The sequence below is a fragment of the Alligator mississippiensis genome, chromosome 3, assembly GCF_030867095.1.
Source record: "Alligator mississippiensis isolate rAllMis1 chromosome 3, rAllMis1, whole genome shotgun sequence".
In the NCBI taxonomy this organism is placed as follows: domain Eukaryota; kingdom Metazoa; phylum Chordata; order Crocodylia; family Alligatoridae; genus Alligator; species Alligator mississippiensis.
In genome coordinates, this window is record NC_081826.1 from 188,779,807 (window position 1) to 188,807,094 (window position 27,288).

The window sequence follows — 27,288 nt, forward strand, 5'->3', positions numbered from 1 at the left end:
AGAGCTTGTGACCTTAATTTGATATGAATAGAGAGCAATATAATGTTATTCAGTAATATTCATTCTCAATAAAATAATTAAAATATTTAATCTCCCCCCCCCCCCTTTCCATTCCCTCCTCAAAAAAAAAGTTCTTCCTCTTCTCTAGTGAGTTGCTTTTTTCTGGAAGCAGGAATATCATACCACATTAAAACAGATGGAGCGCTTTGCATGTATAAGATGTTCTGTCTATTTTAATGGCATGATATACCTGCTACCAGAAAAGAGTGGGATATAATATATTCCCACCATTTTAAACATTTTTGTACATTAATTACAGACATACACATACATGTGTGTAAATAAGCTCTGTCTGGGTCTGGTATGTACAAGCTCTAGTCCAGCCTCTTTCAGGGTAGGTCACAAATGTGGCTTAGGCAAAAAATACATTAGCAGTACGATGGGTGCTGGTAGTAGCATAAGAGGGATAAACTGTCTTGTCTCCTCTTCCCTGGTTGCCCCAAGTCTGCCTATTCCCAGTTTACTTTGTGCCAGTTTGAGCCTTTAAGGGTTACAAGAATGTGAAAGTGATTGATGTCTTTCATCAGCCCCATGGGACGCCCATGCCCGCTACAGGACAGGGAAGTCCGGGTGAGGGTGATCCCCTGCCCTCCATTAATGCGGACTTTGTGAAGGAACATCTTGAGAAGCTGGATACCTTCAAGTCAGCCGGCCCTGACAATCTTCACCCCAGGGTACTCAAGCAGCTGGCGAGCATCATAGCCCAGCCTCTAGCGCGGATCTTTGAAAACTCTTGGCGCTCTGGTGTAGTGCCTGAAGACTGGAAGAAGGCCAATGTGGTGCCTATCTTCAAGAAAGGGAGGAAAGTGGATCCAGCTAACTATAGGCCCATCAGCCTGACTTCTATCCCGGGGAAGATCTTAGAAAAGTTTATTAAAGAGGCCATCCTTAATGGACTGGCTGACGCCAACATCTTAAGGGATAGCCAGCACGGGTTTGTTGCGGGTAGGTCTTGCTTGACCAATCTCATTTCCTTCTACGACCAGGTGACCTATCACCTGGACAAGGGAGATGAGATTGATGTCATATATCTTGACTTCAAAAAAGCCTTCTATCTGGTGTCCCATGATTGTCTCTTGGAGAAACTGGCCAATTGTCGCCTTGGGTCCTCCATGATCCACTGGCTGGAAAATTGGCTCCGGGGTCGGACCCAGAGGGTAGTAATTGATGGAAGTCACTCATCATGGTGTCCTGTGACCAGTGGGGTCCCCCAGGGCTCTGTCCTTGGACCCATACTGTTCAACATCTTCATTAATGATGTGGACACGGGAGTCAGAAGCGGACTGGCCAAGTTCGCCGATGACACCAAACTTTGGGGCAAAGCATCCACACCAGAAGACAGGCGGGTGATCCAGGCTGACCTGGACAGGCTCAGCAATTGGGCGGATGAGAATCTGATGGTGTTCAACGCCGATAAATGCAAGGTTCTCCACCTTGGGGAAAAAAAACCCGCAGCATCCTTATAGGCTCGGCAGTGCTATGTTGGCTAGCTCTATGCAAGAAAGAGACTTGGGGGTCATCATTGACCACAAGATGAACATGAGCCTGCAATGCGATGCTGCGGCTAGTAAAGCGACCAAAACGCTGGCTTGCATCCATAGATGCTTCTCAAGCAAATCCCGGGACGTCATTCTCCCTCTGTACTCGGCCTTAGTGAGGCCGCAGCTGGAGTACTGCGTCCAGTTTTGGGCTCCACAATTCAAAAAGGATGTGGAGAAGCTTGAGAGAGTCCAGAGAAGAGCCACGCGCATGATCAGAGGTCAGGGAAGCAGACCCTACAATGACAGGCTGAGAGCCCTGGGGCTCTTTAGCCTGAAAAAGCACAGGCTCCATCCCTGAGGTGATCTGATGGCCACCTACAAGTTTATCAGGGGTGACCACCAGTATCTGGGGGAACGTTTGTTCACCAGAGCGCCCCAAGGGATGACGAGGTCGAATGGTCACAAACTACTGCAAGACCGTTTCAGGCTGGACATAAGGAAGAATTTCTTTACTGTCCGAGCCCCCAAGGTCTGGAACAGCCTGCCACCGGAGGTTGTTCAAGCGCCTTCATTGAACACCTTCAAGATGAAACTGGATGCTTATCTTGCTGGGATCCTATGACCCCAGCTGACTTCCTGCCCTTTGGGCAGGGGGCTGGACTCGATGATCTTCCGAGGTCCCTTCCAGCCCTACTGTCTATGAAATCTATGAAATGTAGATGTGTGTGTGAAAGGAAGAGGCCAGGAGTATTGTTTTTGGTAAGAAGCTATTTCTTTAGGGCACCAGGCTCCAGAGAAAGTAAAAGGGTGGAGGGGTGGGTGTATATGTAGTTTTTTTGTTTGTTTTTTTTTCTTTAATAATCCCCCTGCAGCCAAAATATTTCTGGCTTTACCTGCTACAAACAGTATCGTGGAATCACTCCCGTGGGGGGTGGAAGAACAGTGTTTGAATTAAACTTCTATCAGCTACCTCTCGGGTACACCGTCCATTCTTAGCCACGTGAAGGTCACAAGTGAGGTTTATGGGAAGATGCTGAGAACTTGCATTGTCAGCTTTTTAAGAAAAACAAGCCTAGTAGTTGCTGGCTAATCTTCCTTACTGGCTCATAAACCATGTGTAATCAGTGATGGGATTCCTCTTATTCAGGATTCCATGCTCCAACAATGTCCTGGCCAGTAGCAGGGACACTTATGATTGAGCCAACAGAGTCTGAAGACAAGGCAGAGCTGGACAGATTTTGTGACGCAATGATCAGCATTCGGCAGGAAATTGCTGAAATAGAGGCGGGCAGAATGGACTCCAGGATCAACCCATTAAAGGTGAGTAGACACGCAGACCCAGGTCTGACACTGTAGCATGTCTATTAGTTATTTGAGCTGTTACCTGTAGTGCTCTCAAAGACTTAATTTCCCCAATCTTGGGAATTGTGTGTATGTAGAGAACCATAGTACCTGCAAACAAGAATAAAGAGCACTGATGATGCTGTTTGAGTGATGTTTTAGTTCAAAATGGATGTGTTGAAGAGGCCCTATCCATTTACATGGTTCTCCCAAAAATCTGTGTCTTTCAAGTCAGAAATCCTGCCTTTGTTGACTTCAGTGGGTGACTGGGGAGGAAGGTATTTATTTTATTTAAAGGTTGTGAACATTTTGTATGTAATTGGATTTTGCTTAAAGGCATCCAAGTGACGCTTTTGGATCTAAATGTAGATCCTATTCTTCCCTATGCCTAGACTTGTCCTCTGACCATGTTCAGTGGGGTTTGACTACCATCACATTCTCAGTAGTACTTTGTTCCACTCTGGAAGGTGTGTAACACCACATATGTCCCTTAAACTTTGGGAATGGCTCTGCCTGTTTTTTCTTTAACCAATCTCCCAACAAAGTGCTCTGACCACCAGGCTCTAGGCAGGATGGAGCCTCCTGATGGTCCTGATATAGATGGGCCACAGGATAGCCAACAGCAGAAGAGAGATGTTGAGCTTGGAGTCGAGCAGGCCAGAGGAAATCTCTCTCTGGTTCAAGGAGATGGGCCCTGACATGGGGTTCCTGCCCTGCTTTGATGGAGTTTCTTCATTTTGCATTTTAATAATCATTGAATAAAGTAAATGGGCACCAGGAGCAAGGGACAGAACCCAAGATCCGTTCCTAAGCCTGTCTCCCTGAGCCACAGACTTCTCTTCCTGGTCCCATATCTGCTTCCTCTTGACCACAAGCAAGGCAGCTCTGCAGGATGGTGCTGGGGGTTTCTGGTCTGGTGGTTGGGCTACTTTGCTGGCAAGTGGGAGATGTGGGTCTTTGCAGAGATGTCCATCCTTTGGGTGAATGTCCTAACCATTAGGCTACAGGTTTGAGAGGTAGGAGGGCTGTCACCTTCCTCTTCCTCCTCTGGCAGACAGCTGCTCTTCCTGTTTTTTCTTTAACCAGTTTAAGGACCTGTCTGGAGCGCACAACTTCCTAGGTAGAACAGGGTCACCACAGTGCATGAGCCACTGTAGTCCTAGAACTAGAACAAGGGACAAGTCTAGTGATGGGTGGAAATAGCTTCTAAAGCCGCATAAGTGGTATAGAGTGCCTTTTCTGTGTTGACATTGTAATTGTATAACTAGCACCTAAATCATTTTAGAATAGGTTTTGGGCCTGTAGATGTGATGATCTCTTTGCATTCTGGGTTTTGTACATTGTCATAGGTGTCATGTATTTAAGTGGGGAAAGACATCAAACAGTGGAAGGGGGAGCTACAGCCAGCTGACCTTGGCTAGAACTCCTCCTTAGACTGTTTCAAGATGACATTCCATTGCCTTTTAGGGCAATTCAAAGTGTTTTTTAGTAGTTAGGTATCAAACCAAGAGAAGTTGAATTTTAAACTGGAGTAGGAAGAAACTCCATCACCCAACACAAGTGACATGCAGGGAGCACCTGCTGCCTCTTACTGCTCTAGTGCTCGCTGTGTTGGGGAGAAAGAACAAGCAGTGGCTACAGTTGTAACCATCCTTCCTGTTCCATCATCCTTCCACTTTTTTCCCCACTTAGTTTTGACTTGGATAAATGATATCCAAGAGATAAATAAATTCTGAATCAATTTAGTCTCCTGTCTGCTTTTAATACGTCTCCATTTTGATTGACAATCCTGCATTCACAAGAGCAAAGTACTTGGCACTAATCTGAACTATTGAGGAAATGTGCGTAGCTGTATTCAGGTTTGTCAGGGTTGATGGGCTGAAACATTGCCCTGAACTGACACATTTTACATGTTTTTACTGGCCCTCTTCTCTCTTTAGATGTCACCACACACTCTGACTTGCATTGCGTCCTCCAGCTGGGATCGCCCGTATTCTAGAGAAGTAGCAGCCTTCCCACTTGTAAGTAATAAATGCTGGAATTTTGCTTCCGAGTGCTGAGATTTTTGACATACAGTAAATGTGTTAGTTGACTGGCAGTGAATCTTGGGACAGAAAATTTTCAGAAGATAGAACACTACTTGTGAGCCCAAGTAGCATAATTAGAAGTCATAATATTATTTTGCTATGTACAACCTTTGTTTATGGCATTGGAAACTATTTGTTTGTAGCTCTTGCATATGTACAATCCCTCCATGGCAGGCAGGAAGGTGCATGCTTTGTCTTTAAGACCTGGAAAAGCTTGCTAACTTCTCTGAACCTCAGAATTAGGAAAAGCAGGAGCTTGCAAGCAAGTTAAGACTCCCAGCGGTTCCATTTCATTTGGGGAAGTTCTGTAACTTCAGGAGCATCCAAGAGTCCCTTAAGAGATCAGCATGTCAGCAGTGAAGAAAGTCCTTGCTCAAAAAAACTCCTGCTTGGGCTCTGACAAGATGCTGAAAGGTTAATTAGACTACATGGGAGGTAACAGTCAAGCAAGCAAGTTCTGAGGCCTAGAGACAAAATGACCGTGCAAGTTACTACATAGATCTTGGAAGTATTCCAAAGGAATGGGCAGCCCATAACTTAAATGTTTTAATTGATGTTTTGTAAAGTTTGAGCTTGATTTTTGTTGTTGTTGCTTTAAAGCATGTTTTTTTCTGTATTCAGCCATTTGTGAAGCCTGATAGCAAATTCTGGCCTACAATTGCTCGAATTGATGACATCTATGGAGATCAGCACTTAGTTTGTACCTGCCCACCAATGGAAGTCTATGAATCTCCATTCTCTGAACAGAAGAGAGCATCATCCTAGATCTCTATTACTTCCAGGTGTCTGGATTCATGCTTGACTGCTTCAGTCCACCACGATGGGTTTTCTTTTTCCTGGAGCAGTTTCGGGGATTTATATACTATGTATATTTTTTGTAATTTCCCTGCTCATAATGGAACTACTGCTCAGTTAAAGTGTAAATACAATCAGTATACTAGGTTGAAACAAACTGAGTTGATTCAGTGCCTCAGTTTTTTCCACAGTAATCTGTTGCCTTGATTCTTGCACCTGTAGTCTTCGTGTAGTGATTTTTTTTCTCCTTTTTTGTGCTAATAGGTTTGACTATTAACATAGAATTTTTGAGGTTGTATATGGAAAAAATACATTTTTGTTCCAGGTATTTCATATGGCAAGAGCCAAGAGTATTAACTGCCACAGTAACTGTTTACATTTTATATACTGAAAACAAGGAGCTTTGGTTAGTTTTACTTTATCTCTTACTGCTAGCCTTGCTGGTGTTAATTGTCTAATTTCTTAACTGTTTTTTACCTACCAGTGTTAGTACTCCAATAAACTGCACCAGAGTTTTTGGGGCTGAATTTTTTTTAAATTTTATTTACCTGTTAGTGATATGAGGTAAATCCTATTTGAAACTGGCTTCAACACATTTAAGATGTCAGAAGAGGTGGTAGGTCTTATAGGAAATAAACCTATGGTCAAATTCTTGAGATTCTATCAAAAAAAAGTCAAAATGATTCTCAGTTGTAGTGATCCACCTCATTTGGAGTATATCTATGTGTGCTTTAATGTTCATTAAAACGTCACTTAATGCACATTAGCCAAATAATGCTGTTTAAGCATCACTTAAAAACCATGCTCTTTAGTTCATGTGCATTAAGACAGGCTAGAGCACATTTTCCTAGTACAGTATAACCTTTATAAATCCAGAATTATCCAAAATCCAGCACTTCCCCCAGCCACTTAGGGACTGGTTGCTGCTCCCTGCTCCCTCCCCCTCCCCCCAGGACATGGTGGGGGAAGCTTGCATGTGGTGGCTGCCACTGCCATTCACCACCCTGTGCTGCTGGTGCTCTGGGACCTGCTGCCGCTGCCCCCCTCCTCCCTGGTTTCAAGTCTGGTGTTTTCAGATTTCCAGCAAGTGCTCGGTCCTGAGCATGCCAGATTTATGAGGTTATACTGTACCGCACAGGGCATTTGTAGACAGATTTTTGTGTCCAAATACGCCAGAGATTAATTGAATCTGCTCTGCATGTGAGTTGACGCTTATGGTGCTGTGTCGCTTGCAGTTGTATAAGCGGTGAAATGTGTGTCAGTATGGAGAAAATGGCAGTGTGCTTTTGAACTAACAACTATGTGTTTTAGTTCAAAAATGGACTGCTGACATTTTCTCTGCGCTAACACACATTTTGCCATTTATACAACTGCAGGCAACACAGCACTGGGCACTTTTCAAAGTGCCTGGTGCTTGCATGTGTAAGAATGCCCACAGTGGAGGTACTAGATTTAATGCGCATTAACCAAAATACATTAATGCATATGTAGACATGCCCTTACTGAACAATGATGCTTGAACTGTACTTGTCTGCCCAATATTACTGACAGTAGTAGCTAGCACTTCATATAGTACACAAGTGAGCTGAGCAGACTTCCCTATCCACTACTGCTATATACTATTTAGCAGTAGTAGAAAGCTCTTGCCAGATTTTGCCTACAGTAATTCCATACAAATCTCTTGTTCCTAAATGAAATGGTTTTTCTAAGAAGAGAATACATCAACCTGTGTGAGATGAGCTGCTTAGTGCTTTTTCTCTTAAAACCTCCACCTGTTTAGAGAGATGAATGACTTTTCCCTGCCAGTGTACCAGACATGCCATCTTCTGCTTTTGCCTGATCTATTTGTGTACTGCAGAGCTACATGTAAAAGGTTCCCATCTGCTTCTGATTTAACTTTACTGCAAATCCAGACTAGACTCAGAGGTGGTAACAGTGGATGGGAAAAGTCTGCACAGCTCACACAGGCACATGTTATTAAGTGTTAGCTTTTGCTGTCACTTAGCAGCTGATTTCATGTACAGGGCAAGTGGTTCTATTTGAATTTCTATGCCTTGAATATGTGGGTCCTTATTTTTAACTCTACATACCATACAGAAGAGTACATTGGGTTCATGTTAAGGTACAACAGCATGCACCAAGGGTGAGACAGCTAGCATCTGCACTAGCTACCTGCAGTATCCATACTGTGAAAAACCTGTACCCATTTACAGCTGGGTTGACTACAGGTGACCTTCAGACAAGTCCTGAATGAAGTGGGAACTCTTTCACCTTGGGGTTCATAGTAAATGAACAGCTCTAACTGCTCTAGCTTTTGCTGTGGTGAGGGCCATAGCATTAAAGTAGATGATGAAAAGTTGAAACCTGAAGATTTTGGTGTAGCCCTAAACTGAAGTATACTTCGTCTCATTCTCTATGAAAGATCAGATGAGAAGGCAGGGAGTGGGGCAATGCACAAAGGCAGCCCTTCATAAATAGATTGGCACAGAAGTTGAGTAGATCACTCGCATGATCCTGGTGTGAGCAGATGTAACTGCAGGTCCAATGGATTGAGGCCTGAATTTAGTTGAGGCTATCCTGGAAAGGTAAGTAGCTTTAGGAAATTTCAGTATTAATCCTGTTTTTGGTTTGTTTGTTTTTTTTAAAAGAAAAGCTACTAGCACCAAAACATAATGTTGGTTAACAGCCAATCGTGGCGGCAGCTTCTTCAGGTCTGGGGCCTGTGGGATTGGAGCAGGGGTGGGGCCCTACATGGCCTGATTTGCCTTGGGCCCCACACCCTGCTCGGGTCATCTCTGCCAATTTGAATGGCTACTCCAGTACCAGATTTTGCCTTAGTCCCTTTGATTTTAGGAAACTTAAAATGCACCTGTTGAGCATTTTATAACCAGCTATTCCTACTAACTTCTGCTGGCATTAAGAGACTAGCTGTAACCTTGAAAATTTTCTTCTGCCCAGCTTTATAAACCTAATACTTTGATCTATGAAAAACCTATCACATCTGTTAGTCATAATTTCAAACTAGTCACCACACTGAACAAGAGGAATTCTAGTGAACATGTAGTTTGCAGAGCAGGTAGGGGAGGGGGATCGTAGAGTTGAGTTAAACTTCAGGAACTGCTTCTTGTTCACTGTAATTGTTAAGCACTTCAGATTATTAGACTAGTTATAAGGGGGTTTGTTTGACGTCACTATTGCACACAAGATCATAAATCTTACCTTGAAATGCGATATGCGTTTACGAGCCATCACTTGACTTTAGTCAAGTGTTTGAAAGTGAGAGCAATGTAAACTGTTCACCTTTGTCATTCCTCTATAGTTGAGGGATCAAACACTGCTGCTGTTCCCTGCTTGCTGGTAAGAGTCAGCGACATATTCAAGATTGCTTATTTTTTCTATTGCGCAGGTTTTTAAGTATTTGCTATTGGAACATTACTGAGGGAGGTGGAATGAATATGTCAAGGTGACTGAATTGCTACTCCTCCTCAAACAGGAAGGACACTACAAAAGACATAATAAAGACTTTTCAAATCAATTGGAAACTGTACATCTTGCATGTATCAAGTGGTACCGAAGAGCAATAAATGACCTACGCTGGTCCCTGAGAAAATACCTTACAAACAATCAGTTATGGGTTCAGCCCATAAAGCAGTGCAGCTCCCCCTTTTCCAAATGACTAAGGAAATAACTTGCATGGAATTTGAGTATTTAGCTTTCTGCAGTTCCTTTGAAAAAGCCATCCTCACTATTCACAAGTCTTGTTTGCCTGAAGGAAAAGGTTGAAACCAATTTCATCTCATGGTAAGGGCTGGGAAAAGCCAAAAGAAGTAACAATAAACTTAATGTTTCCAAAGCTGCTGTTCAAAACTAGAAGCCTTTCTGGTACTAAGGGACTAGGAACAGTGGTGCCAATGCATTTGCATTAATAAGATACAACATACATTATCTCTTAGAATACAAGAAAAATGTGACTTTACATAAAAGGGTAACAGACAAAGCAAGAAGCAGTCACCAGGAAAACAGTTAGTACTCAAAGTATTTTTAAAAATCCAAATTTAAATATCTGGACTAAGAGCAGTAATAAAAGGAGTTAAGTGATTTCATTAAAGAATGAAGGAAAAATTAACTGGTTTCATTTTATCCATGTCCATTCTGCTGCATTCACTTTAGATAGATATATAAAAGGGGCTCCAAATAGATTTGGGCTTTAAAAACAAAAATCCTTGGGCCAAGATGTAGCAACGTATCAAATTCTGGATAACATTCTCAGCCCATTCTGTAGGAGTTAAGCATAAGAGTAAATTCTGTTTTCTCTTAACTTTAGAGAAACTCCCCAGGGCATCACCTAAGGAAGACAGGCATTTGCCAATATATTTATTACTTATCCTGGTTACCAAAAGCTGCAGTGGAATTGTATATCAAATTTGACATCTTTAGAATAAAAAGGCCACCTGAACAAAACTTTCACTACTTTGAAAAATTACTTGGTTTTTAAACATACTTTAGACTACAAGATACCCAAATATAAAGCAACAAAAATTAGCAACCTTTTCTGAATCATAAAATATTTAATAAGGTATATTTGGGGGAATATACTGTATATAAAATTTCAGATCACAATATGAAGCGATTTGAACCCTCTCCAAGCTAGCACTGCCTTCCAACGCTGTGTAGATGTATTGCCACTGATACAAGACCTACTAAAAGCATACAGTTTTAACTAATACAAAAGTGGCTTGTTTCATATGAATTTTTTTTTTTTTTACACAACTAGAGTGTCTTGAATACCCTCCTTAAGTGCAAAAAACACAGATCACTTTACACTAATGTAGCAACAATGCATTCATATTGTTCTCATTAGTCATTAGTAGTCAACTTGCATAAGATACAAGGAAAAGCACAATGAAGCTCACAAAAATAGACTAAAAATCAGCCTGTTCTTGCAAAAAAAAAAAAAAAAAATACAGCATAATGGAAGAAAAGACAAAAAAGGATTATGCACACCACAGAATTTGCTGTTCTTTAATCAAACCGGTTTAAGTGCTGCTTTTTTTTTTTGTAAATCAAACCACATGGACCAGGCACAACTAAATATTCAGGAGGCAGTGTGTAGCTAAAACTTCATTGAACTGTTTTAATCCCCACAAATTATTTTCCTCTGTCCTGAGGTAGTTACAATGCACAAACCATAACTTAAGTATCAGTTAGGATTGACCAGTCAAAGCTGAGGCTTCTGTTTTTTCACTTTAGAAACTATTGTTAACTGGCCAAAACTACCTTTGATGTTAAAAGACAGCTGAGAATTGGAGTTCTCACTACACAAAAAGATGGCTCTATGGGGAAGAGGGTTAGCTGCTTCAAAATATGACACTATATTGAGTCCCATCAAGCTGGCTGGTCCACTGTTGCATTTCCCATGTTTATTCTCCTTTACTGTCTATAAAGTCACTGGGAGAAGTATGGTAGGAGCTGAACATATCATCGTCCTTTGCTGTAACCAGGGAAGAACTGGTCGAGTAGTGTCTGCAGGATCTTGTTGGGAACCATAGTATAGCCCTTTCCAAGGTCGTAGCGGCAGGCTGGGCAGGTGAAAACTTCAGCTCGGAACGAGCGCTGTAAACAGCTCTAGGACACACAAAAGGAGAATTACAACCTTTGCAGGCAGGGCTTTGTGCTGAAAAGTCGAGATTAAGCAAGTACTAGACACAAAGACAGCAGCCAGATTTCCAGAAACAAGCAACTCTGAGGTTTCCTATACATATTTCTACCTTTACACAGCAAGATGACCAAGACAACTTAACAAAGGACTTGGTTCTTGGCTACAGTACAAACAGCAAGTTTGGCATGAATAACTATAGTGTCACCACAGAGGCATTTCATCTCCCTCATGCATCTCTGTGGGTCACAGCTCAGTCTACAGCTTCCTTCTAGCATTGCTGCTGGACTTCTAATTCATTTCAAGCCTTTCAATTCAAGGTGCAACTCTGAATGTGCAAACAGAGCTTGCAGCTGACCTTATTGTACCAATTCTCCAGTGCTTTACAACTCTGCTGCTGCCGCTGCCACCATTTTAACCAGTAAGCAGCCCCTTCCCCTGTCTGACAGTGGTGCCCAACTCATCAAGTTCTGATGAGCTTGAAATAATGCATGTAAATATCTTTGTTTAATACAATTTCCCCAGGCTGTCTACGGAGGAGAAAATCAGCTTGATACTTAGACAACTAACTATAACCAGTTTGTACAAGCCTTCTGGGGCTGTTTCATCTGATCTAGTTGCTGAGTAACTTTCCAAGAGATGCCAAAAACAGGGCTAATAAGTTGTTTGTGTGTGTGGAAAGCTGTGTTCATTCCTTGTGAAGCATTACCGTATCAACCTGTAGCTACACACACACAACCATTCCCTAGTGCAACTCCACTAACTACAGTGGAGTGACAGCAAGTCAAACTTTCCTCTATGCCTGGAAAATATTATGCATTTCCACTATTATTATAGAAAACCAAGTTAATCTGAGCAGCAATTACACCAAACCGGTAGCAAATTTGTTGCATTCCTTGCTTCGAATACTTAGTATACTAAATGCCTCACTAGAACAGGCTAGCTCTATTGATGGGTTCCTCAGTGCCAGAAGTGCAGTCCAAAGCAGGACAGAGATTGTTCTTACTTTACAGACGTTGTGGAGGCACTCTGTTGTCACTGGCTGGTAAACCAGCTCCTGGCAGCAGACACACATAAAGGATTGTTCCAGTTTCTTCAGAAAATTCTAGTGTAAGGAAAAGGGGAGAAAAAAAATGAGATGAAGAGATTCTAGTACAAGCATGCACACAAATGCCAAAGAAAATCAAAAGCGAACAGCACTTCTTTGTCATCGTCTAAAGCCATTATAGTTAATAGTTTGTAACGAGGCATTTTCATTTGCCCAGCTATTATAGTAATTACACGTATTTAAATCATGTACATTTAAGTCCAGTGGGTCAAATTGGTTCTGTTACATAAATCAAGAGCACCCAAAATCAAGTTCTGTCCTAGCATCACTTGGTCAAAGCTCATTCCCATGAGCTAGCTGCTGTGCTAACCTGTATTTTACACAGAAGGCATTCTCTTAAACTCCTAAGCAAGGTTCCCATGTTGGTGCTGATTAATAATATAACGTAAGTGTTAATGAGCTGGGAAATCACAACCACTTCACTTTTATGTTGAGCATAGTTAAACAGATGATTCAATTTTCCATCTGTACCACATGAGACTGACTCCCTGCAAGTTACTTTTCTTGCAAGAAACTGACCACCATCATTGCTCAAGGTCATTACCCCATGGACAGAAATGTTTGTTTATACCAAAGCATACGCATATCATGTATGACTATTATAGATGTCTGCTCACGTCATACTTCATGTGGTTAAATTGTTGTGTACTTTTTCTTAGATTGAAGTTACTTTGAGAGGAACCACATGTCTTCCTCTTCTGTTAACTGTTAATCATACTAATTGGGTATGCAATTTATTATGTTAGATATTATGTCTGGCCCAATCTTCCCGAAACATGGCCACATAACTTCCCTGCTCCTCCGACTGGTGGGATTTCAAACAACAAAGGTTTGGAAATGATTAATAGTTTCACGTGACTGTTTGTTACAGCAGAATGTCCTGTCCAACAGGGTTCTCAGCAGAGGTCAGAGAAAAAGGGAAGTTACTGTCTGTCTGGCTGGGGAGGTCACTGTCCTGAACCTGCATTTGTCAGGGATGCTCAGAATTTGAGCAGAGTAATTCTCTGTGCCTTTGCAGAGGAGATAGCCAGGAACTTAATGACCCCTTCTACCAAGAAACCCCTTCTATGCCTGTGGCTGTGTCCACACGGGGCATGTGGCTAGTTACACTGCTTTCGTAGTTGTTAGGGGCTTCTATTCTAAAACAGAGAAAAAAGTTTACTCAAATTTTGTGTGAACTTCTGCCCTATTTTTGATCTTCCCAAAACAAACCTAGGGATTGTAAGAGTAAATACATACTGGCTATTATAGAAGTAACAGCAGAACTTACAGATTCTAGTTCTGATATTTCAGTTGCCCAAGAACACTTAACTTCAAAGTAAAAGTGTAAAAACTGGATTATATAATATACAAATCAAATGGTATTCATACATTCAAATCATGGTAATATGTAAACAAGCGGGTATCGGTATATAAGGTACTAAGATGTACCCACTTAGTGCAGAGATCCAGCTGTCTGGTTCTCATCAACCACCGTGGTAGCTCTATGGAAGTTTAGTCACACAAGTGTCAAAATAACAGACAGGACTCTTTCACTAACTGGGTTTCCCTCAAGGCAGGCTTTCCTGTTGTGTCACACCTGCATGTCACTCTTGCCTCATATCACACATACATTAAGAAATTAAACAATACCAATTACAAAGTGAATACGTATGTGCTGAAGGTAGCACAGGAAAATGGCTCATCGCTTTTCAATGCTCACTCCTTTATAATAACCACTTTGGCAACAACTTGATAAGTAGAAGAAAATAGCAGGATATTACAACAACACATGAGATCTTAGAAGTCCAATTAAGATCGGGTAAAGATATGCACTTCTGCAATTTTTTTCCTGCATCTTATTTTTCTACATAGCATTTTTTTGTTCTTCCATTGACTTGACTTTTACAATCATAGAAAATTACAGTTGGAAGGGACCTTAGGAGGTCAACTAGTCCAACCCCCTGCTCAAAACAGGACCATCTCCAACTATACTTGCTGCCGTACTTACTAGTCTTCCAGCATACTGGGATGCTTTGTTCTTGCATTCCAAGTAAGGTTTCTTTAAATTACAGCCAGCTCTTCTGGACTCCTTTCCCCCTCAGACTGGCTTCCCAGGTGATCCCGCACATGAGTTCCTTGAGCGAGTCAAAATCTTCTTTTCTGAAGTCCAGAGTCCTTACCCCGCTGCTCTCTTTCCTTCCCTCAGGATCCTGAACCCAATCATTTCATAGTCACTGCTGCCCAAGTTGCCATCCACTTCTACATTCCTACTTTGAGCAGGGGGTTGGACTAGATGACCACCTGAGGTCCCTTCCAATCCTAATTGTCTATGATTCCATAACATCCCAGCCAAGGTTTTGTCTACCTAGGTCTTAAAAACCTCCAAGAATGAGGACTCCACAACCTCTCTGGGTTGCTTGTTCCAGTGCTTTACTACCCTCCTAATACGAATTTCCCCCCCCATATCTGACCTAAACTTGCTTTGCTGCAATTTGAGACCATTGCTCCTTGTTCTGTCATTTACCACCACTGAAAACAGTCTAGCTCCATCCTCTTTATAACCACTCTTCAGGTAGTTGAAGGCTGTTATTAAATCCCCACTCAGTCTTCTCTGCTTCAGACTAAATAACCCCAGTTCCCTCAGTCTCTCCTCAGAAGTTTTGTGCCCCTGAATCATTTCCGTTGCCCTCCACTGGATTCTTTCCAATTTGTCCACATCCTTTCTGTAGTGGGGGCCCAAAACTAGACACAGTACTCCAGATGTGGCCTCCCAGTGCTAAATAGAGGGGAATAATCGCTTCCCTTGACCTGCTGGCAATGCTCCTACTAATGCAATCCAGTATGCTGTTAGCCTTTTTGGTGACAAGGGCACACTCCTAGCTCATAGTCAGCTTTCATAGATTCACAGATGTTAGGGTCGGAAGGGACCTCAATAGATCATCAAGTCCGACCCCCTGCATAAGCAGGAAAGAGTGCTGGGTCTAGATGACCCCAGCTAGATACTCGTCTAACCTCCTCTTGAAGACCCCCAGGGTAGGGGAGAGCACCACCTCCCTTGGGAGCCCGTTCCAGACCTTGGCCACTCGAACTGTGAAGAAGTTCTTCCTTATGTCCAGTCTAAATCTGCTCTCTACTAGCTTGTGGCCATTGTTTCTTGTAACCCCCGGGGGCGCCTTGGTGAATAAATACTCACCAATTCCCTTCTGTGCCGCCGTGATGAACTTATAGGCAGCTACAAGGTCGCCTCTCAACCTTCTCTTGCGGAGGCTGAAAAGGTCCAGTTTCTCTAGTCTCTCCTCGTAGGGCTTGGTCTGCAGGCCCTTGACCATACGAGTTGCCCTTCGCTGTACCCTCTCCAGGTTATCCGCATCCTTCTTGAAGTGTGGCGCCCAGAATTGCACGCAGTACTCCAACTGCGGTCTGACCAGCGCCCGATAGAGGGGAAGTATCACCTCCCTGGACCTATTTGTCATGCATCTGCTGATGCACGAGCTTATTGTCCACTGTAACCCCCAGGTCCTTTTCTGTATAGCTGCTGCCCAGCCAGTCAGCCCCCTGCCTCTACTGGTACATGGGATTGTTCCATCTTAAGTGCAGGACTCTACACTTGTCTTTGTTGAACCTCATGAGATTTCTTTTGGTCCAATCCTTCGATTTGTCTCAGTCTCTCTGAATCCTAGCCCTACCCCTTCAGTGTATCTGCTACTCCACCCTGCCTGGTGTCACCCACAAACTTTATACGGGTGCACTCCATCTCATCTTCCAGATCACAGATGAAGATATTGAACAAAAGCCCCAGGACAGACCGCTGGGGCACTCCACTTGATACTGGCTGCCAACTAGACAGCGAGCCATTGATTTACTACACTTTGAACCCAACAATCCAGCCAGTTTTCTATCCACCTTACAGTCCATTCCTCCAACCCAGGCTTCCTTAGCTTGCCTGCAAGAATGTTGTGGGAGACCATATCTAAAGCTTTGCTGAAGTCAAGATAGATCACATCCACTGCTCTCTCTTCCCACATCCACAGAGCCAGTCATGTCACCAGAGAAGGCAATCAGGTTGGTCCCTGTCCATTGGTGAATCCATGCTGATGGTTCCTAACCACCTTCTTCTCCTCCAAGTGTTAGAAATGGATTCCTTGAGGATGTGCTCCATGATTTTTCCAGGAATTGAGGTGAGGTTGACTGGTTTGTAGGATCCTCCTTCTTCCCTTTCTTAAATATGGACACTATGTTTTTCCTTTTCCAAGCATTTGGGACCTCTCTTAATAGCCTTAAGTTTTCAAAGACTGTGGCCAGCGGATCTACAGTTTCATTAGCCAACTCCTTGGGTGCATCCCATCTGGCCCCATGGAGTTCTATATGTTCAGGTTTTCTAAATAGTCTTTAATCTGTTCTTCTGTCACCGTTGGCTGCTCAACTCCTCCTCCAACTGTGCTGCATGTCGCAGTAGTCTGGGAGCTGACCTTGCCTGTGAAGACTAAGGCGAAGAAGGTATTGAGCATTTCAGCCTTTTCTGAATCTTCTGTCACAAGGTTGCTTCCCCCATTCAGTAAGCAACCCACATTTTCCCTGATCCTCCTCTTGCTACTGACATACTTGTAGAAACCTTTCTTGTTACCCTTCACCTCCCTTGCTAGCTACAACTCCAGTTGCGTTTTGGCCTTCCTGACTGCATCCCTGCATGCCCAAGCAATGCTCTTCTACTCCTTACTAGTTATTTGTCCAAGTTTCCACTTATAAGCTTCCTTTTTGTGACTTAGTTCCTAATCACCTTCTTCTCCAAGCGCTTCAAAATGGATTCCTTGGAGACCTGTTCCATGATTTTCCAAGGACTGTGAGGCTGACCAGTCTGTAGTTCTGCAGATTCTTCTTTCTTTACTCAAAGATGGGTACTATATTTGCCCTTTTCCAAATGCCCAGGACCTCTCCTTATTGTCATGAGTTTTCAAACATAATGACCAACAGTTCTGCAATCACATCGGCCAACACCCTCAGCACTCAAGTGCATTGTCTGGCCCCATGGAGTTGTACTTGTACAGTTTTTCTAAATAGTCCTTAGCCTGTTCTTTCACTACTACCAGCTGCTCACCTCGTCCCCAAACTGCTGCCAGATGCAGTAGTCTGGTAGCTGAACTTGCTTGCAAAGACCGAGGTAAAAAAAAAAGCATTATTTCAGCCTTTTCTGCATCATCTGTCACTAGGTTGCCTCTCTCATTAAGGGACCCACACTTTACTTGATCTTCCTTTTGTTGTTTACATACTTGTAGAAACCCTTATTTCTACAAGTTACACCTTGTTATCCTTCACATCCCTTGCTAGCTGCAACTCCAACCGTGCTTTGGCTTTCCTGATATCATCCCCTGCATGCCCGAGCAGTAGTTTTAAGCTCCCCCCTAGTAGTTTGTCCAAGTTTGCACTTCTTATAGGCTTTTTTTTTTGTGATTTAGCTCACTGAAGAGTTAAGCCAAGGTGGTCTTCTGTCATACTTGCTAGTCTTCCTGTATATCAGGATGGTTTGTTCTCACACCCTAAGTAAGGTTTCTTTAACGTACAGCCAGCTCTCCTGGACTGTTTCCCTACTTCAGACTGGCCTCCCAAGGGATTCTGCTCACTGGTTCCCTGAGTCAGTCAAAGTCTTCTTTTCTGAAGTCCAGGGTCCTTACTCTGCTGCTCTCCTTTATTCCTTTCATCAGGATCATGAAATCAATCATCTCATGGCTGCATCTGCCCAAATTGCCATCCACTTCTACATTCCCCACCAATTCTTCCTTGTTTCTGAGCAGCAGATGAAGAGCATGGCCCCTAGTTGGCCTCTCCAACACTGCACTAGGAAGTTGTCTCTAACATGCTCCAAAAACTTCTTAGATCGCCCGTGCACTGCTGTATTGCTCTCCCAGAAGATGTCAGGGTGATTTAAGTCCCCCATGAGAACTAGGGCTCCAGTTTCAGCCTGGAGCTCTAAACAATCATACAGCTCTTTTACATACAGTTCAACTCCTCCTCCTCTTTTCCCCACCCTGTCCTTCCTGAACAGTTTGTATCCATCCATGACAGTGCTCCAGTCATGTGAGTTATCCCACCAAGTCTCTGTTATTCCAATCATGTCACAGTTCTGTAACTGTGCAAAGCTTTCTAATACTTCCTGCTTGTTTCCCAGGCTCTGTGCATTTGCATACAGATACGAGGTAATTAGCCCATTATCTTACTTTCTCAAGAAGAATGAGAAGGCCACCTCTGTCACTTCCTCCTGCTTGCACTTCCTTCAGGTCACCCACTTCCCCACTTACCTCAGGGCCTTGGTCTCCATCTCCCAGTGATCCTAGATTAAAGCCCTCCCCACTAGGTCAGCAAACCCATTTGCAAAGATTCTCTTTCCTCTCTTTGGCAGGTGCATCCCATCCCTTCCTAGCAATCCTTCTTCTTGGAACAAGCATGGTTGAAGAAGCCAAAGCCCTTCTTGTGCCACCATTTGCACAGCCACGCATTGATCTACAAGATGTGTCCGCTCCTGCCCAAACCCTTCCCCCCTGATCAAAAGGTTTGAGGAGAACACCACCTGAGACCCTGTCCCCTTCACCCTTGTACCCAGAGCCCTGTAGTCACTTTCGATCTGCTCAGAGTCCCCTCTGGGCAGTATCATTGGTGCCCACATGGACAAGCAACATGGGCTAGTAGTCAGAGGGCCAGATGAGTCTTGGTGATCCCTCTGTAACATCTTGGATCTGGGCAAACAGCATTCCTCTGGAAACGACAGGTCAGGCTGGCAGATGGATGCCTCCATCCCCTGCAGAAGGGGTCTGCCGACTACCACCACTTGTTGCTTCCCCTTGGTGGCAGTGGTCTTGATCCTCCCAACCTTGGGGAGGCCTGGCATGGTCTGGTCTCTTCTGCTGATGGAACGTGCTACTTCTCCTCTGTTGCTAGGTCTCCATATCTATTCAGCATGCAAACTGCTGCATGTGAGAATTAAAATTTCTCTGCTTGATGCCAGAGGTCACAAGCTTCCAGTTTCCTGGGAGTCCATGTCCTCTTCCTGTTCCAGCACCACCTCTGGTAGTGCTTCCTCTGCAGTCCTAGAGGTCTCTTCCAGCACTGAATCAATGAACTCATGGCTGAGGATTGTTTGAAGCCTTGCCACCTCCTGTACCTCTCTCGCCTGCTCCCTAAGGGATACTACCCTTTTGCTTGGCTGCCGCCACTGCTGCTCACCATGGATGGGCGAGTCCAGAGCAGGCATGGGGCAGGCCAGGGTTGGGGCTGTGCATGTGGGTTCCAGCTGGTCCAGAGCTGGTCTGCTCTGCCAGGATGAGTTTGGAGCAGGTGTGGGGCAAGCTGGGGTCAGGGCTGGGCGCACGGTTTCCTACTGGTACCATAGGTCTGGGGCCAACAGCAGCAGCAGTTGGAAGGAGCTGCTGCCACCTGGGCTGCCTAGAAAGGCAATTCAGCTGCGGAGCTGCCCCAGCCCTGCTGCATGCCCAGGTGGTGGCAGGATGCACCATGAACCAGACAGCACTGAGGCCAGGCGGGACCAACGGACCCACCGTGGGCTGGAGAAAGATCCTCCACGGGCTGGATCTGGCCCACAGGCCGTATTTTGCCCACCCCTACCTTGAAGGCTCCCCTCGATAGAGGGAGGCGGCACAGACTTGCAGACTGACTTGTTTGCTGTCCCTATTGACCTTTGCCAAGTCTCTTTAACTTCTCCGTTGTGCATCTTAAAACTAGTAAAAGTAACCAGCACCTGCAATGTCATGCCGATTAACCTACGTTCAGGTACAGCAAAGAAGGGGGTGTTATTTTTGTACTTACCCTGTTGAAGGGATACTATCTTTATTGAATATTTATTAGTCTCTGGTCTCCTTCAATCCAATATGTGCTTGGTGCATCTCCAAAACTGTCTGAACCATACTGTGTGTACTTAACGTACATGCCTATTTATCTTTGGGAGTTATCTTGCTGCTGCTAATCGTGAATAGGATTTTTTTTTACGGGTAAAAGCCACAGGACTTTATGAAAATAAAGATGGCTTTCTACATTTCTGTCTCAGAACTGTGGGTGTGTGTGTGCAAAGTTTTATTTGGTACCCAAGTTTCTGAATGTGACACCCCAAGCTAGTCCTCCCCCAGGAGTATCTTTTTCTGAGTTAACAAAATACCTTTGCCAGCAATTACTTAAAGAAGAAACAAGAGCAGTGAATAGGACTGTTTTGTGTCTTACTTCTCATATTGATATTCCACCAAAGGACATAAAAAATATTACTGTAAAAAAGTAATGCCATTTCTATCTCCATCTCCTTCATTGGGAACATTTATGTTACCACAGATATGTTAAAAATGAGAAAGGTGTTAGGGTGACAATATTTGGATCTTGGGGAGCACTGGATTTGCAGCTGAATAAAGGCTTTAATCTGTGGCTTCAGCAAAGCTACTAACCACAAGGCAGAATTAGATATTAAATTAACATTGCGAGATGCTTAGGCAAGTAGTTTCCTAACAATGTGGTAGTGTGTAGGATATATAACGTATTGTGTAGGGAGAACAGGATGCAGCCCACCAGCTATCGTCAGGAGATAAAGCAGAAGCAAGACCTTGGAGACGAAGGAGTCAGCAAGAAACAGCAACTGACTGAAAGAAGCCGGATTCACCGTCTTACGAATGCGCTCATAGCAAAGAGACATGTAAATGAATGAAATGCATAGGCAATTCCATGCTAATGAAGTAAACAGTAAACAAAGGCAGAACTTCAGATAGGAGGGAATACGGGTGGAACAAAGGAGGGACAAAGGTGGAGTAAATGTTAATGACTATAAACCAAGGTGTATAAATATGGAAAAAAACTAATGTTCATTGCTGCTCCCCAGTTTCTTTGGGAGCTCGCCCGAAGCTGTCTCCATTCTGAATAAAGCTGTTGGCTAGCAGTGTGTGCTGGTGTTTGCTCCCTGAGCAATGGGATCCCTAAGCAATTGGATCGTCAGCTCCCTAGTTGTTGGGCGCTGCATGGAGTCGGGGGTCTACCAAAAGAGTTACGTAAAATGTCTCCCAAACTGCATAGGCTAAAATCCTCACTGATGTGATCTAAGGCATCAGAACAAGTCTGTTTGTTTATTTGAAATCAAGAAAGATTACAATAACTTACAATAACTAGAGTGGTAGTGTTGTGTTCAACAAGATTAGGTTTTCCTGAAACCTCGTATTTTTTCTCCAGCCTCCTTAGAGGAATATCAAAAATATAAAATATAAGCAAGCTACAAACTTACTGGTCCTTCTTTAAGAGAAGCAAGCACTTCATCCCACAATTTCTGGTTCATACAGTCTTCTCTAATCAGCCACTGTTGTTGCTGGGTTATCTGAAAAGCTTCTCCTTTTCCTCCGTCCCCCATTCTCATGGCTTTGGATGCATTTGTAGACTCTTCTATCCCTGCTTAAGATATTACCACCAAACATAGGAATATCAGAACATTTGGCTGAACTGCTAAAGAAACACAAATGAATCTCAAACTAGAATCGTATTTGTATAGTAAACTATAATAAATTCTCTTATTGTTCAGCTTTGTTCTGGACTGCATCAGGAGGCTGCATGTAAACATTTAATACAGAAACTGCTGGAATTAAAAGAAAATTAAGAAAAAAAATGACATAATATCTTTTGTTGTTTTCTTTTTCCCCTCAGTAAACAGAATCCTATAAGAACGAATCTTTTCACATTTCACACTGCATTTCAAAGGACTTCCAGCTTTCCTTATTGTTTACTTCTTTTTTACTTAAATTTCTACAAGTTGGCAGAACTCTGGCTAATGTCAAGAAGTACAAGGACATACCATCATCAATTGTCCTCTTCTGGTTTCCATTGCTCTGTCTAGTTGGCTCCTGTTTCACAGTTTGTTTCTTAACCTTATCTTTCTTCTCTTTACTTGCCATGGCTTCCAGATAACCTTCTGGATACTAAACATGGAAAAGTATTTTTAAATTAAAACATACTCCACTGGAATATGATGAAGTGGCAGACTCTTATTTCTAAATGAAAACAAACAACAAAAACTACACAATTAAATTGTTTCAAAGGAATCTCATAAATGGGTAAGTTATAAACTACTTTCAGGCAACTGGAATTAAAGCGTAAAGGCCTGAATCGGAGTCATTTTGATGTAAAGGACCCCATAGCTATCGCTTTCCAACCTCTACAATCACAGGGACAAGATTAAGAATCCCGCCACTGTGGAAAACAACTCATCCAAGGAAAGAAAGATCCACCTAGAAAGGCAATAGAGATTCAAACACTTCCCAGCTTCAGGATTGATTGGGAGATGCAAAATTACTCATGTGAACTGAGTTCTCTCTCTCAGGGATTCTGCAATCCTTAGCTGCTGAAGGTCAGTCTGGATGTTAACTGACTTCTTAGTTTATAAATATTCAAGTTAGACTCAATTTATTTTAGTTCGGCATTAAAACAAGACCATGAATTTAAATTCTAACCTGTACACTCAGACCCAGTTTCTTTGACCGTTCTATTCCTTCTGAGGTCCAAGGTGCAGGTTCCAGATCATCTCTTCTCAGAAGATAGCGCCAAACTAAGAATCCACATTTTCCAATTTCTGGCCAGTATTTCACCACCTAAATTACAACAGTTCCAAGACTATTTTATGATTTTTTTCCTCCAACAAATTAGCATGGTTTGTAAAAATGCATCATGTTCAGTCCCCAAATCAATTCAAGCAAACTTTGTCAGCACTGGGTATTCAATATTTTACCATTAATCATCAACACATGCAAGCAGTCATATTTTGTATGCATCAAACAGAAGAAATCAGTATTGAATCATGGTACACACACTACAATTTAAAATCTTTTCTTCCCTCCACGTAGTCAAAGATGTATATATCCTTATTCCAGATGCAAAGAAGTCTTAAGTGTTTGAAAAGAGGTAAGGTAGGGGAAAGAAATGGATTACTTGGGGTGAATATGACTCAGTGAGAATATCTTCTCTCTCCTGTTACGTACTGTGTTCTAGCACTATTGCTTGAATACTTTTAATTTCAAATGATCTTCACCAGTGAATAAGCCAAGTTAAAAAGCCTTTACCGAAACAGGATTATTTCTGCCAGTTTAATAATAAATATTGCGTATACTTGCTTATTTCATAAGTATTGCTATGAAACGTTTGATAGAATCAAAAAAACATTTTCTAAAAATGCAATAAATTAGGCAGCAAAAGTCTGCGTACCTTGTAAATGCCATCATATCTGTTGCCCTCCTCTGGGGCATACTTGCTGATCCTTCGTCCTTTTGAACTGCGCACCACTCTAACAGGCTTCCCAGCTCTCCAATTTTTAGACTCTGCTCCATTTTTGTCATCCAATGGGGCATCACAATTAAGGGCCAGTGCCCTAAAAACACATTTAAAAGTCTTCATATAATATACTGCTTCATGGAATATAACAAATGTGACCAGATCACACTTTATTTGCCTTGCCTGACAATATACTTTCACCAACCAGCAGAGAGGTAGAGAACCAGAAGTCTAATGAAGTCTTCCCTAAGGTGCTGTTTTTAACACCCATAACAGTTCTGTCTTAAGTGACCGAAACAATGGGACACTTACATGTTCAAGTAAAAACCTCTGGAACACTAACAGGTAAAATAAGTTAATCCCTTGTATGGCCCATGAAATGATTAACATTTTACATTTTCAGAACAGTGATTTTTCAAGTAATATGGAAGGAATTATAGAATAATAGTAAATGTGAAGTTCTTTTCTCACTACTCCAGATTATCAGGTTTTCTAAACTCCTTTGAAAACAGAAATTTTAGGAACTGAATCATTATTTTAAAATATACAATTTTAATAGAAAAATACTTTCATATCAATAGTGATAAATTGACAATCAGAACTGAGGGAAGGAGGATCTTATTTAGGTGAGGTGAAATTCTATGGCCTGTGTCATAAAGAAAGTCAGACAACAGTAATGGTCCCTTTTGGCCTTAAAAATCTATTAATCTACGAACAACTCTCTGAATATTCTCTAAATTATCTAGGAATAGTTCTTAAAAGATGTGTATTATCTCAAGGTGAGACTCTGTAGAAAATAAATCCCAGAAGGATTAATCACAGTCTGAGGATTTCTTAAAGAAATTCTATTCTATGATCCAGAGAAGCATATAGGGCCAGATCTTCAAGTTGATGTAAGCTGTTTAGCTCCCCTTAAGTCAATGTAATAGCATCAATTTATGTGATCCAATTAAATAGCCCAGAACATTGTACCTTTATAGACACTGAACGAATCTGGAAATTTCTCTATACCTTCATTCACACTTTGATGTTAACATTTGACAGCATAACTCGATTGGAATGTTGTTCTTAACAAGAGTCTTGAAATGTCTTTGTTGCCTGTTCTACATTATTTTTGAGTAACTGGACCTTAAACATAAAGATTGAAATCTGTCAGTACTGCAAGCCACTGCAGCTAAACCATGTCTAATCCGTGGGGCCAAACTTCCAGCAAGAGAGACCTGTACAAAACATGCCAGACACCACACATAAAAACATATATACTCTACAACTCTACAAATATAACAACTCCACATATATAACAAATGGCCAGTGAGATGACTAACTTACATCTATTTCTTTCTCTCAATCTTTTTATTTTTTTTGTTGACACACAAATTCCTAAACTTGTTTCAAAAACATTACTAAAAACGACTGTTTTTGAACATTATGAAATGCAACCATAATCTGTGAAAATCTGCATTATTTCTGTGTGGAACTATACGTATATGCGATAATACAGGGAGAGATTAAATTCCTTCTTCGTGAGGTTGTACAAACCACCACCATGTTGATGAATATCCTGGGGTATGGACTAAATGTGTAAATGCCATTTCTTCATGCTGGGGCATCATCAAAAGAAGGAATACTGTTGGTTAGAATGACAGGCTAGGCTGCATGTCCAATAATTTTCTTGGATGGACAATTCAAATATCATCAGAGATCTTCACACTGAATCTTAGTGAAGATGTAAAAGGCTACTGGAAAAAAGTGCTGCTAAGGAACAATACATCTGCAATGTTTAATGATACACCTGAGGAGAGCTAAAAACAGAATTGCTCTCATGCCCAACAATAATAACCAACTGTCAAAGACATTCCTTTGTTGTTCTCCTATGCTGGCTGGGGCAAGCAGAACTTTGCTTCTTATGTAAAAATCTGTATATAATGGTTACGAACTCAAAAGAATTTTGAAAGTACTAAAAATATATACATCACTTTCAAACTACTGGCATTTATTCTGTCACCACCAAAATTTCTGACTGACCATTTTAAGTCAGCAGCACTGTCATACACGAGGACAGTTTAAATATTTTAGTTCATCATGCCCACTCGGTCCCTAATTTGCCTTAATGAGAAAGGCTGAACTCTGTATCTGCTACAGCCAATATCAACGAACTAATTTCAAATACTAACTGACCTGACCAGAGTTCCAATTCCACCCTGTAAAAAGGCTGTAAATAATGTTTTAGTACACTTACACACTGTGAACGGTGTTTGTGCGTGCAGTGTATAAATATGTATAGACAGGCAAGTACACAGCATATTTTCTCACATGCCACTTACCCCAAATAAGACATGCACCTTGTATTGGGAAAGCTGGATTAAGAAAAAGATATTTCCAGTTATGACTGAATGCAGGCAGCATGTGTGGAAGAATCATCTTCCAGATTCCTGCTTTTTGTTTGTTTTATTTCCTTTTCTTTGTCTTGGTCTCCTCACCTGTCTGTCAATCTGGTTGCCCCGGATTACAGCATACGTGACCTGGATCAGGTAAGAGGGTATACCTAGCTTCTATTATTTTGAGCTCTGACCTCATGACATAGGGGCAGGGGCTTGAGTCCAGGTCAAGGTGTGATACTATTCAAACTGGCTGGTCAGCATCAAACAACACCTCCTCTGATTGGGTCTAGAAGTGAGGTCAGGAGGACTATTTAAGAGACAGGCTCTCCAGGAAGAGGGGGAGACATGTTGGGTCTTTTACGCAGCAACTTGAACCTCTGCAACTCTGTCACTTCCGAGATGCTGAAGTGAGTAAACTACCAGAAACTTAACTAGAAAGGTAGCTTACAGTAGTTTAGAAGCATACTAAATGGCTATCAGGCCAGTTCTGTTTGCTCAGGGTTATGCTTTCAATAATTCTCTGACTTTTATCCCTCCCCAAGCCTACCCTTTCTACCCAAATAAAGCTATCCACTATAGCAAGCTTTGTGGTACATGCTTGAGAGGGATTGGGCATGACTTTATGCTCCCTTTGCTCAGCTGACTAAGGGAAGCTACTTTCTGTGCTTCAGGTTAAAGCAGGGGTGGGCAAAATGCGGCCCACCAAACCATTCTATCCAGCCCATGGGGCCCCTAAAAATTTTAGAAAATTAATATTTATCTGCCCCTGGCTGCCTGTCATGCAGCCCTCGATGGCTTGCCAACAGTCAGTAAGCAGCCCTCCGCCCGAAATAACTGCCCTCCCCTGGGTTAAAGGAAGTAGGTTTAGAGTAGGTCAAACACACTAAACCCACCCAAGATTTCGCAGTGGGTCAAGCACCCTCAAGGTCTACAAGGCCTGTGTACCCCAGGGGGGACAGGGCCCAAACAAAGACCAGACCCCAGGTGGTGGCAGCGGTTACCCCAGGCTTGTTGGTGTGCTCCAGGAAGGGGGTTGGCCTGACATAGGTGCCCCAGGGGATGCACTCAAGACTTGGTTTCTGGTTGGGCACAGTGAGGCAGGTGA

General features: G+C 42.6%; 2 protein-coding genes across 6 annotated transcripts in view; one reads left to right on the forward strand and one right to left on the reverse strand.

Moving 5' to 3' along the window:
• Nucleotides 1–6,291, forward strand: part of GLDC (glycine decarboxylase) — an 85,515-nt gene extending 79,224 nt beyond the window's left edge. The window contains exons 23-25 of the mRNA XM_019478009.2: nucleotides 2,689–2,861; nucleotides 4,823–4,903; nucleotides 5,591–6,291. Coding sequence (XP_019333554.2) covers nucleotides 2,689–2,861; nucleotides 4,823–4,903; nucleotides 5,591–5,734 — 398 coding nt within the window. The 3' untranslated portion in view covers nucleotides 5,735–6,291. The remainder of the gene's footprint in view (nucleotides 1–2,688; nucleotides 2,862–4,822; nucleotides 4,904–5,590) is intronic.
• Nucleotides 6,292–10,312: 4,021 nt separating this feature from the next.
• The window catches only part of UHRF2 (ubiquitin like with PHD and ring finger domains 2), a 164,013-nt gene continuing 147,037 nt past the window's right edge, over nucleotides 10,313–27,288 (reverse strand). For 4 of the 5 annotated variants that reach the window (XM_019478011.2, XM_006268899.4, XM_019478014.2 and 1 more), the window contains 6 exons: nucleotides 23,737–23,899; nucleotides 22,989–23,126; nucleotides 22,334–22,457; nucleotides 21,773–21,936; nucleotides 12,427–12,525; nucleotides 10,313–11,389 (listed from right to left, as the gene is read on the reverse strand). In XM_019478011.2, the coding sequence (XP_019333556.1) occupies nucleotides 11,243–11,389; nucleotides 12,427–12,525; nucleotides 21,773–21,936; nucleotides 22,334–22,457; nucleotides 22,989–23,126; nucleotides 23,737–23,899 (835 nt within the window). In that variant the 3' untranslated portion in view covers nucleotides 10,313–11,242. The remainder of the gene's footprint in view (nucleotides 11,390–12,426; nucleotides 12,526–21,772; nucleotides 21,937–22,333; nucleotides 22,458–22,988; nucleotides 23,127–23,736; nucleotides 23,900–27,288) is intronic. The other variant, XM_019478012.2, reaches the window with a different exon arrangement.